At 39.1% G+C, this 11,136-nt stretch overlaps 2 protein-coding genes across 2 annotated transcripts; both read left to right on the top strand.

Annotated features, from left to right (window-relative positions):
* Positions 1-250: 250 nt before the first annotated feature.
* Positions 251-7,644, top strand: LOC122134668 (protein NLRC3-like). Its single transcript, XM_042715933.1, has 2 exons — positions 251-1,489; positions 7,455-7,644. The coding sequence occupies exons 1-2, from the start codon at positions 333-335 to the stop codon at positions 7,642-7,644; spliced, it is 1,347 nt and encodes a 448-aa protein (XP_042571867.1). The 5' UTR covers positions 251-332.
* LOC109073876 (stonustoxin subunit alpha-like) lies at positions 2,421-4,625 on the top strand. Its single transcript, XM_042715734.1, has 3 exons — positions 2,421-2,590; positions 3,177-3,223; positions 3,310-4,625. The coding sequence occupies exons 1-3, from the start codon at positions 2,430-2,432 to the stop codon at positions 3,849-3,851; spliced, it is 750 nt and encodes a 249-aa protein (XP_042571668.1). The 5' UTR covers positions 2,421-2,429; the 3' UTR covers positions 3,852-4,625.
* Positions 7,645-11,136: the final 3,492 nt, after the last annotated feature.

The raw sequence follows: 11,136 nt of genomic DNA, 5'->3' as shown, positions 1-11,136 counted from the left end.
ACAAAATCAAGACTGTTCTTACTAAAGGCATCGCTGGAATTGGAAAAACTGTCTCTGTGCAGAAGTTCATACTGGACTGGGCCAAGGGAGAAGCCAATCAGGATGTAGATTTCATGTTTGTATTTCCATTTCGAGAGCTGAACTTGATTCAAGATCATCAGTACAGTCTTCACAGACTTCTGCTGGACTTTCACCCTGAACTTCAAGATCTGGACTCAAAGATTTATGAAGATTTTAAAATTCTTGATGGTCTGGATGAAAGCAGAAGGACACTGTTTTCAGATGATGAGAAGGTTTGTGATGTGAATGAGTCTTCATCAGTGAGTTTGTTGATGTCAAACCTCATCAGAGGAGATCTGCTTCCCTCTGCTCTCATCTGGATCACTTCCAGACCAGCAGCAGCAAATCAGAACTCCTCCAAATACATCAACCGTGTGACAGAAATTCAGGGATTTGATGAGCCTCAGAAGGAAGAATATTTCAAGAACAAAATCAGTGATGAGCATCAAGCCAGCAGAATCATCTCACACATCAGAAGAGTTAGAAGCCTCCACATCATGTGCCACATCCCCGTCTTCTGCTGGATCTCATCCACTGTGTTTGAGAAGCTCCTGAAAGAAGATCTGAGTGCAGAAATCCCTCAAACTCTGACTGAAATGTACATCCACTTCCTGTTGATTCAGATGAACATGATGAATCAGAAGTATAAAGAGAGAGATCCAGAGAAACTTCTGAAGTCCAACAGAGAAGTGATTGTGAAACTTGCTGAAGTGGCTTTCAAGCAGCTGATGAAAGGCAATGTGATGTTCTATGAGGAGGACCTGAGAGAGAGCAGCTTAGACATCACTGACGCTTCAGTGTATTCTGGGATTTGTACTGAGATCTTTAAGGATGAATCTGTGATTCATCAGAGGAAAGTCTACTACTTCATTCATCTGAGCGTTCAGGAGTTTCTCGCTGCTTTCTATGTGTTTTACTGCTATTTAAGCAGCACAATGGAAGCCCTTAAGAGTTTTAATCCAATGCACAATTTGCATAAAAGTGCAGTAGATAAAGCCTTAGAAAGTAAAAATGGACATCTGGATCTGTTCCTGCGGTTCCTGCTCGGCATCTCATTGGAGTCCAATCAGAGACTCTTACAGGATCTACTCACACACACAGAGAACAGCTCAGAGAGCATCAGGAGGACCACACAGTACATTAAAGAGAAGATCAAAGATGGAAATGGACTCTCAGTTGAAAGATCCATCAATCTGTTTCTCTGTCTCCTCGAAGTACAAGATCAGAGTCTGTCCACAGAGCTTCAGGAGTTTGTGAAATCAGACAAACACAAAGAGAAGAAACTCTCTCCATCTCACTGCTCAGCAATTGCCTACATGCTTCAGATATCAGAGGAGGTGCTGGATGAGCTGGATCTCAAGAAATACAACACATCAGATGAGGGCAGAAGAAGACTGATACCAGCTGTGATCAACTGCAGAAAAGCTCTGTGAGTGTTTAATTGTGTTATAATGAAAAATCTCTTCTGAATGGAATTTTATTTTATGTTGTTTTGCTTATTTTTTTGGCATGTCCTGATCAGTTTTCCAATAATTAAGCAGATATGATTGGACTGATAATTTTAGAATGGGGTTAAGAGTTTAATTCACATGTTTTCTGCTCTGTTTCAGTCTTGCTGACTGTAATCTCACTGCTCAGGATTATGAAATTATGTCATCAGCTTTACAATCCTCAAACTCTGTCCTGAGAGAGCTGGACCTGAGTAACAATGACCTGCAGGATTCAGGAGTAAAGCTACTCTCTGATGGACTGAAGAGTTCAAACTGTCGGTTGAAGATATTGAGGTATTTTAAAACATTAGACATTTATCATTTCTCAAGTTATTGTCAAGGCTACAGGTCCGTCCTTAAGATCAGTCATTGCCCAAAACTTTTGCTCTTTCTGCCCAGTTACATTTTTTAAATCAAGCAGACACTGGAGGTGAGGCCATTATAAGGGGTTTGCCTTGATGCCTGACTCAATGAAAAACACCTCAAAAAGCCCATCTTTCTGCAGATAACACTAATATAATAATAAGTGTGCAAACTATTTTCTTTGGCACAACCAAAGTTCAGAGCTCAGCGTTGTGTATTTAATGTGTTGTGTCAAATTAAAATAGTTATTTTAAAAGAGCCTTTTGCAAGATGTTAGAGTGAATGTTCTCTGTCTGTCCGTGTGATGCATGATCATAACTGATCATTGTTTCATGATATTTGGTGTCACTTCAGTGTATTCATTCATATACAGTACCTTAATGTCATGAGAACAGCAGTAAGGATGTGCATATTGATTTAAAAATGAGAGCAGCAATGATTGCTCAAGTGTTTGAGAGTTGAGGGCTTTACAGATGATGTTATCTTCACTGTTGTGTCTGTAGGTTGTCTGGCTGTATGGTGACAGAGGAAGGCTGTCATTATCTGTCTTCAGCTCTGAATTCAAACCCGTCACACCTGAGGGAGCTGGATCTGAGCTACAATCACCCAGGACAAGCAGGAGTCCAGCTGCTTTCTGACAAACTGAAGGATCCAAACTGCTCACTGAAAATACTCAAGTATGTGGGGTTCAAGTAAAAAAAAAAAATACATAAATAAATAAACTTAATGTCTGCAGCATGAGACAAAAACATTGCTTAGAAATTAAAATCACAATTTCTTCTTCTGGTACTTCTCATCTCTGCATGTACTAATTAAATCCATGTTACCTCACAAAATATAGTTGTACCATATTCTTTAATGCTGTTTTTTATATATTTTAAATAGAAATGTTTTACAGTGAAAGTACACGGACAGAATTGCTCTGATCCATAAAACTAAAATGGACAACAAGTGTTCGTTGAAAATAAAACTGTTATGGCAATGAATTAAAAAAAAATAAGAATTTGAAGACAGAGATGTGTGTTTGTTGAAAATAATAAAATTTTACAGAGTTACTTAATACAAATCATTTACGACTAAATATTAAATATGAAGACATTAAAGTTCATTTCTGTTAAGCTGTCCACTATGTCCTGAAGACACTAACACTAACAATTATTTGTCTTTATATTTGTTTTTGTGTGTGTGCGTGCATGCGTGCGTGCATGCGTGTGTGTGTGTTTTTTTTTTTTTTTTTTTTTTTTTTTTTTTGTGACATTATAGTTTGGACCATGGAGAGCCTTTCTGGATCCAACCAGGGCTACAGAAATGTAGGTTCTTTCTCTGACTCACTCTTTCACATTAAACGAAAACAAACAAAAGTATGCCAGTGATTTTCCTCTCTTTTTTTGTTCAGATTTCTGTGATCTCACACTGGATCCAAACACAGCAAACACTCAACTCATTCTGTCTGAGAACGGAGAGGTGAAATATGTGGAACAGCAGCAGCCGTATCCTGATCTTCCAGAGAGATTTAAAGATATTCCTCAGGTTCTGTGTCGAGAGAGTCTGACTGGACGCCATTACTGGGAGGTTGAGCGGACTGGCTGGGCTCGTATAGCAGTGGCCTACAAAACAATCAGCAGGAAAGAAGGGACTGTTAATAAGTTTGGATACAATAACAAGTCCTGGTGTCTTTTCTGCACTGTTGATGGATTTGTTGTCTGGCACAACAATGTGAGCAACAACATTCCTGCTCCTTCACGCTCCTCTAAAAGAGTAGGAGTTTATCTGGACTGGCCGGCCGGCACTCTGTCCTTCTACAGCATCTCTGACACACACACACTCACACACTTACACACATGCAGCACCAATTTCACTGAACCCCTCTATGCTGGATTTAAGGTTTTTGATTCCTCACTCTCACTATGTAAGATTACACAAAAGACAAACAACTGACTTCTACTTCTGTCCTAATCATAGCCATATGTCTATTTATGAAAAGATTTAATGTATGAAGTATATAATATATAAATTTAACAACAGAAATAGTAAATGCATGTTGTACCTTCAAATGTTGTTAAACACCAGTGTGTAAAATTACAATGTATATTCAGTCCCACTTTATATTAGATGACTTTGACTACTACTTATGCCAAAAAAAAGCACTTATTGTTTTGATGTTGTATTTTAAAACACTGTTTCTGCTATTGATGTGGGATACGGGTGAGGTTAGGACAGGTTTTGTGGTGTGGTTAAGTTTGAGTGTGGGTTAAGGGAGAGGGAGAGGGTCAACAGTGTAATTATAGTCGTAACTACAGAAATTAGTAACAGAAGTAATATTTATGATTTATAAGAGAGCATATTTAAGAGAGGAAACATACATTTGTGTTGTACGTCATTGCTGTTTTTTTTTTTTGTTTTTTTTTCCACATTTCTTCCTACACGTATATAACATATATGTACTGCAGTCATTTCAATCATTTTTGTGTTATTTTGCTGTTACTGTTTTTTCCTAACTGTTTGTTGAGTGCTGTGTTACCTTAGAGTAAATTAGAGATAAGAGAAAGAGAGAGTCTCCATTTCAAGGATTTATCATCACATGATGTTGTTGTGAAGCAGTAATTTTTGTTTTGGTATAATAACACTTGTTGAATTTGTGTTGGTCAGATAATGTCTAACTGAACATAGAAACTAAGATTATTCAATAAACTCTAATCATTTTTACTATCACTTCATCTCCTGCTTTCTGAATGCACCTGTTGCTGTCCTCTTTTGGGCTGACAGAAAAAAAAAAATGCTTTTGATATGTGTGGTATTTTGAACTGCAGAGTCACAGAGATCCTCTTGTCTTATCAGATTCGAATATGAGACAAAAGTGAATAAACCAGTTTCTCCAGATGTATGTTCTGTTCCTGCAGTGTGTTCACTGTAAGTCTGCAGTGTTTAATGTAAATCTGCAGGGTGTTTACTGTAAATTTTATAATGAGGAACTTGTCCCTTTTCTATCCACAGAGCACATTCTGACACAATACAGATCATGTACCTTCAGTGTGCTCATTAATTAATGAACTGTCATTTTGATGAGCACTTTTCACAATATATTATTCTTTTGTAGAGAATCATACTGTATAAATAAATACATTAAGGGTTTACCATTTTTAAACTAGATGAGGTCATAACATTATTTCAACACACAAAAGTTAACTGTACCAGACTGGAAGATTTATGCTGGATTAGATTAGAGCCTGTGCACTCTTCTTTGATGAACATGTAGCGCCCCCGTCTGGAGAGAAAAAAATAACTTTCTTTTTCTTTCTTTCTTTCTTTCTTTCTTTCTTTCTTTCTTTCTTTCTTTCTTTAATATTCACCATTCAGAACTAAATTTAAATGCATTTTAATTGAATTTATGGAAAGGAAACAAACAGGATTCCTTGTGAAGTTTACTCAAATTTTTTAATTAATTTTGCTTGACAAATCCTCATAAGACTGCAGTTCTCTCGGTTGGTTGTGCATCTTTTTCTTCCACCCTTTTTCCTTCCACTCAACTTTCTATTTCTGTATCCAAGCATCAATAACATGCTTGGATACAGCACTCTGTGAACAGCCAGCTTCTTTGGTAATGAATGTTTGTGGCTTACCCTCCTTGTGAAGGGTGTCAATGATTGTGTTCTGGACAACTGTCAGATCAGCAGTCTTCCCCATGATTGTGTAGCCTAGTGAACCAAACTGAGAGACCATTTTGAAGGCTCAGGAAACCTTTGCAGGTGTTTTGAGTTGATAAGATGATTGACATGTCACCATATTCTAATTTGTTGAGATAATGAATTGGTTGGTTTTTGTTAAATGTGAGCCAAAATCATCACAATTAAAAGAACCAAATACTTAAACTACTTCATTCTGTGTGCACTGAATTTATTTAATACACGAGTTTCACAATTTGAAAAGAAAAAGTGAAAGTGACGTGACATACAGCCAAGTATGGTGACCCATACTCAGAATTTGTGCTCTTCATTTAACCCATCCAAAGTGCACACACACAGCAATGAGCACACACACACACACCGTGAACACACACCCGGAGCCATGGGCAGCCATTTATGCTGCGGCGCCCAGGGAGCAGTTGGGTGTTCGGTGCCTTGCTCAAGGGCACCTCAGTCGTGGTATTGCCGGCCTGAGACTCGAACCCACAAACTTAGTGAGTCTTCATCAGTGTGTGTGTTGATGTCAAACCTCATAGAAGGAGATCTGCTTCCCTCTGCTCTCATCTGGATCACTTCCAGACCAGCAGCAGCCAATCAGATCCCCTCCAAATACATCAACCGTGTGACAGAAATTCAGGGATTTAATGACCCTCAAAAAAAGAAATATTTTAGGTAGAAAATCAGTGATAAGCATCAAGCCAGCAGAATCATCTCACACATCAGAAGAGCAAGAAGCCTCCACGTCATGTGCCACATCCCCGTCTTCTGCTGGATCTCATCCACTGTGATTATGAAGCTCCTGAAAGAAGATCTGAGTGCAGAAATTCCTCAAACTTTTACTGAAATTCACATCCACTTCCTGCTGATTCAGATGAGCTTGAAGAATCAGAAGTATGAAGAGAGAGATCCAGAGAAACTCCTGAAGTCCAATAGTGAAATGATTGTGAAACTTGCTGAAGTGGCTTTCAAGCAGCTGATGAAGGGCAATGTCATGCTCTATGAGGAGGACCTGAGAGAGAGTGGCTTAGACATCACTGATGCCTCAGTGTATTCTGGTATTTGTACAGAGATCTTTAAGGAAGAATCTGTGATTCATCAGAGAAAAGTCTACTGCTTCATTCATCTGAGCTTTCAGGAGTTTCTCACTGCTTTCTATGTGTTTTACTGCTATTTAAGCAGCACCATGGAAGCTCTTAAGACTTTTGATTCAATGCACAATTTGCATAAAGGTGCAGTAGATAAAGCCTTAGAAAGTAAAAATTTAAACCTGGATCTGTTCCTGCGGTTCCTGCTGGGCATCTCACTGGAGTCCAATCAGAGACTCTTACAGGATCTACTGACAAACACTGAGAACAGCTCAGAGAGCATCTGGAGAACCACACTGTACATTAAAGAGAAGATCAAAGATGGACGTGGACTCTCCACTGAAAGATCTATCAATTTGTTCATCTGTCTCCTGGAAGTACAAGATCAGACTCTGTCCAGAGAAATTCAGGAATTTGTGAAATCAAACAAACACCAAGAAAAACAACTCCCTCCATCTCACTGCTCAGCAATCGCTTACATGCTTCAGATGTCAGAGGAGGTGCTGGATGAGCTGGACTTCAAGAAATACAACACGTCAGATGAGGGCAGAAGAAAACTGATACCAGCTGTGATCAACTGCAGAAAAGCTCTGTGAGTATTTAATCATGTGCCACAATGAAGAGTCTCTTCTGAATGGAATTGCACGTACTGTTGTTTTGCATATTTGTAGAATGTCCTGATCCTTTTTACAAGAAATACACAGATATGACTGAAATGATCATTTAAGAATGGGGTTAAGAATTTAATTCACATGTGTTCTGCTCTGTTTCAGTCTTGCTGACTGTAATCTCACTGGTCAATCCAATGAAATTGTGTCATCATCTTTACAATCCTCAAATGCTGTCCTGACAGAGCTGGACCTGAGTAACAATGACCTGCAAGATTCAGGAGTGAAGCTACTCTCTGATTGGCTGAAGAGTTCAAAATGTCAGCTGAAGATATTGAGGTATTTTGGAACATAATACATTTCTAATTTCTCAAGTTGTTGTCAAGGCTGCAGATCTATCCTTACGATCAGTTGTCGCCAACTACTTTCTGTCTTCCCCTCTTTCTGCCGAGTTAAATCTTTGAAATCAAGCTGACACAGGAGGTGAGGCCAGTATGAGGGGTTTGCCTGAAAACTTGATGTCTGACTCACTGAAAAACACCCCAGAAAGCCCAACTTTCTGGAATATCTGCAGATTACACCAATATAATAATAAGTGCACAAACTATTTTCCTTGGCATGACCAAAGTTCAGCACTCAGTGTTGGGTTTTTAATGTGCTGTGTCAACTAAAAAGTTTAAGTTTCAAGTTTACTCCTCCTGGCTTTATACTCACTTTAGAGTGAATGTTCTGTGACTGTCTGTGTGATGAATGATCATGACTGATTATTGTTTCATGATCTTTGGTGTCACTTCAGTGTATTAATGCATAAACAGTACCTTGATGTCATGAGAACGGCAGTAAGAACATGCATAATTGATTTTAAACTGAGATCAACAATGATTGCTCAGGTGTTTGAGAGTTGAGGGCCTCACAGATGATGTTATCTTCACCCTTGTGTGTCTGTAGGTTGTCTGGCTGTATGGTGACAGAGGAAGGCTGTTATTATCTGTCTTCAGCTCTGAGTTCAAACCCCTTACACCTGAGAGAGCTGGATCTGAGCTACAATCACCCAGGACAAGCAGGAGTCCAGCTGCTTTCCGACAAACTGAAGGATCCAAACTGCTCACTGGAAATACTCAAGTATGTTGGGTACAATTTAAGAAATCTTAATGTCTCAATGCAAAACATTGCTTAGAAATCAAAATCATAATTTATTTTTCTGGTACTTCTCATCTCTGCATGTACAGGTGCATCTCAATAAATTAGAATGTCATGGAAAAGTTCATTTATTTCAGTAATTCAACTCAAATTGTGAATCTTGTGTATTAAGTAAATTCAATGCACAGAAACTGAAGTAATTTAAGTCTTTGGTTATTTTAATTGTGATGATTTTGGCTCACATTTAACAAAAACCCACCAATTCACTATCTCAACAAATCAGAATATGGTGACATGCCAATCAGTTAATCAACTCAAAACACCTGCAAAGGTTTCCAGAGCCTTCAAAATGGTCTCTGGAGGAAGGGTGGAGAAGCTCATAGCCCAAGTTGCTTGAAGTCCAGTGTTAAGTTTCCACAGTCTGTGATGATGAGGACAATGGGGTGCAATGTCATCTGCCTGTGGTGTTAGTCCATTGTGGAAGGGGAATGTGTTTTTTTTGGAAAACCAAAGTCACTGCACCACCCGTTTACCAATAAATTTTGGAGCACTTCATGCTTCCTTCTGCTGACCAGCTTTTTGAAGATGCTGATTTCATATTCCACAAAGAATACCAAAAGTTGGTTAAATGATAATGGTGTTGGCGTGCTTGACTGGCCAACAAAAACACCATACCCGAGAAACAATAAACAGAAAAACCAAAAAACCTGACAGATAAGCTGAAGGCCACTGTCAAAGAATCAGCTCAGCAGTGCCAGTGATCACCTTCATGCCACGCAGAATGCAGATAAGCTGAAGGCCACTGTCAAAGAATCCTGGGCTTCCATACCAGCTCAGCAGTGCCAGTGATCACCTTCATGCCACGCAGAATTGAGGCAGTAATTAAAGCAAAAGGAGCCCCTACCAAGTATTGAGTACATGTACAGTAAATGAACATACTTTCCAGAAGGCCAACAATTCACTAAAAATGTTGCAAATATAGCATACATGAAATAACCCCATAGCATACATGAATCACTTCATAGCAGAAGTATACATGTGGAGCTGGGGAAGGTGTAGGGTTTCTGAAGCAAGCTGCACTTCTTACGGCAAACTCTAGTCATATATTTGAATGTTGAGCATCGAGCTCATTGGCTACCAATACAAGAGAGTACCAATCAGCTGTGCAATGTGATGATGTCATTATTTCAGACTGAATTAGACCTATTAGACACAATCAGAGTTTCATGCCAGAACTCTGTATTTCTGTCATGACAACTCTCGGAGCGAATGGCATGGTGTAATGTACATAACAATGTTAATGTACTTGGTCTTGGCAGAATAGATCTGCTACGCTGCTGCGGCAAGTACTGAGACTTGCTACTGCCAATACATCCACAACTTGCTGCTGTGAGCATGTAAGAAATATTGCTGCTGCAAATATAACATAGCAGGAGACATAGAACAGTAAGAAATACAAAAGCAGGCAAGAGACATAGAAGGAAAGACACAAGCCAAAACAAGAAGTAAACACCCCCCAAAAAGCAGATCTGCTACCAAGACACGTCTACTGCTGCTGCTCCAAAGAGCCATGTGAACCATATGTATTACTATTTATGTGTGCCTGGGCTACAATGCCAACCAGCTAATGCTAGTGGCCTATGACTATGTGAGCCTTGGCTACTACTCAAAAATACTTGCACAATACTATCCTATCCCTATGCTACCATTTCCGATAGGCTACCATGGAGACTGGCTTAACAATAGTGGGCTATGACTATGGGAGCCTGGGCTACCACGCCGACTGGCTTAAATCTAATTAGACACGCACTATGTGTAATGTTTAATTAACAAAATGGATATATGTTTCAATCCGATAGATAAGACCCCAGCACCCACCTGAGCAAATATCATAATTTAGTAATTTGATAACTGCTGTTACTTTCTCCACTTCATCTGTCCCAGCATAACAGCTTGTTAACTCATATTTGTGCAATGACGTGATGGACAAAGTCATCCGATGCATGCCATTTTGCTCTGTCATGCAGATAAAAGTTGTCAAAGTTACAGTGCGCAAAAAAAAAACCCTGGGTGGACTGACATGAATGGTGTTCTTTCTCCATTCTGAATTACACAACACAGCGAGAGCATACATCACAGAGCAAATTTCTCTGACTACATTGCCCATAATGCATTTCACTTGGAACTAACCATTTCACCAGCTGTAGATTAGGGCTGCAGGATTAATTGTGTTTATCTTGATAACAATATCCACCCTTCTCGATTAATTAAAACAATCGTCACGATATTGGCCGGCTCATTATTTATCCTTAAAAAGTTTTTTTTTTTTTTTTTTTTTTTTTAAGCATTTGCGTTATATTGCATTCCTAACAAGTCTTCACTAAAATAGTGTTCATGCTTGTGGTTGCCAGATGTGAAGAGCTTTAGTCCCCAAACAGAACTTTCCTCCTTTAAGGATACACTTTCTGCCTGGTGTTTTACTTAAAGGGGTCATATGGTGCGATTTCAAGTTTTCCTTTCTCTTTGGAGTGTTACAAGCTGTTAGTGAATAGATAAGATCCCTAAAGTTGCAAAGACTAAAGTCTCAAATCCAAAGAGATACTCTTTATAAAAAGTTAAGGCTTGTCCATGCCCTCCTAAAATGCCTCGTTTAAACACGCCCCCACATGTCTACGTCACGATGTGGAAAGATTTGCATTACGCCACC

The sequence above is a fragment of the Cyprinus carpio genome, chromosome A25 (assembly GCF_018340385.1).
Source record: "Cyprinus carpio isolate SPL01 chromosome A25, ASM1834038v1, whole genome shotgun sequence".
Classification (NCBI taxonomy): domain Eukaryota; kingdom Metazoa; phylum Chordata; class Actinopteri; order Cypriniformes; family Cyprinidae; genus Cyprinus; species Cyprinus carpio.
The sequence above is the reverse complement of the archived record's forward strand: the minus strand, read 5'-3'. Positions and strand labels throughout refer to the sequence as shown.

Bases quoted from the DNA above. Each gene is read 5' to 3' on its own strand.
- LOC122134668 (XM_042715933.1), top strand. From the start codon at position 333: ATGTCAAACCTCATCAGAGGAGATCTGCTTCCCTCTGCTCTCATCTGG. The intron at 1,490-7,454 runs GTGAGTGTTTAA...GCTCTGTTTCAG, and splicing joins ATCAACTGCAGAAAAGCTCT to TCTTGCTGACTGTAATCTCA.
- LOC109073876 (XM_042715734.1), top strand. From the start codon at position 2,430: ATGGTGACAGAGGAAGGCTGTCATTATCTGTCTTCAGCTCTGAATTCA. The intron at 2,591-3,176 runs GTATGTGGGGTT...GTGACATTATAG, and splicing joins TGCTCACTGAAAATACTCAA to TTTGGACCATGGAGAGCCTT. The intron at 3,224-3,309 runs GTAGGTTCTTTC...TTTTTTGTTCAG, and splicing joins CCAACCAGGGCTACAGAAAT to ATTTCTGTGATCTCACACTG.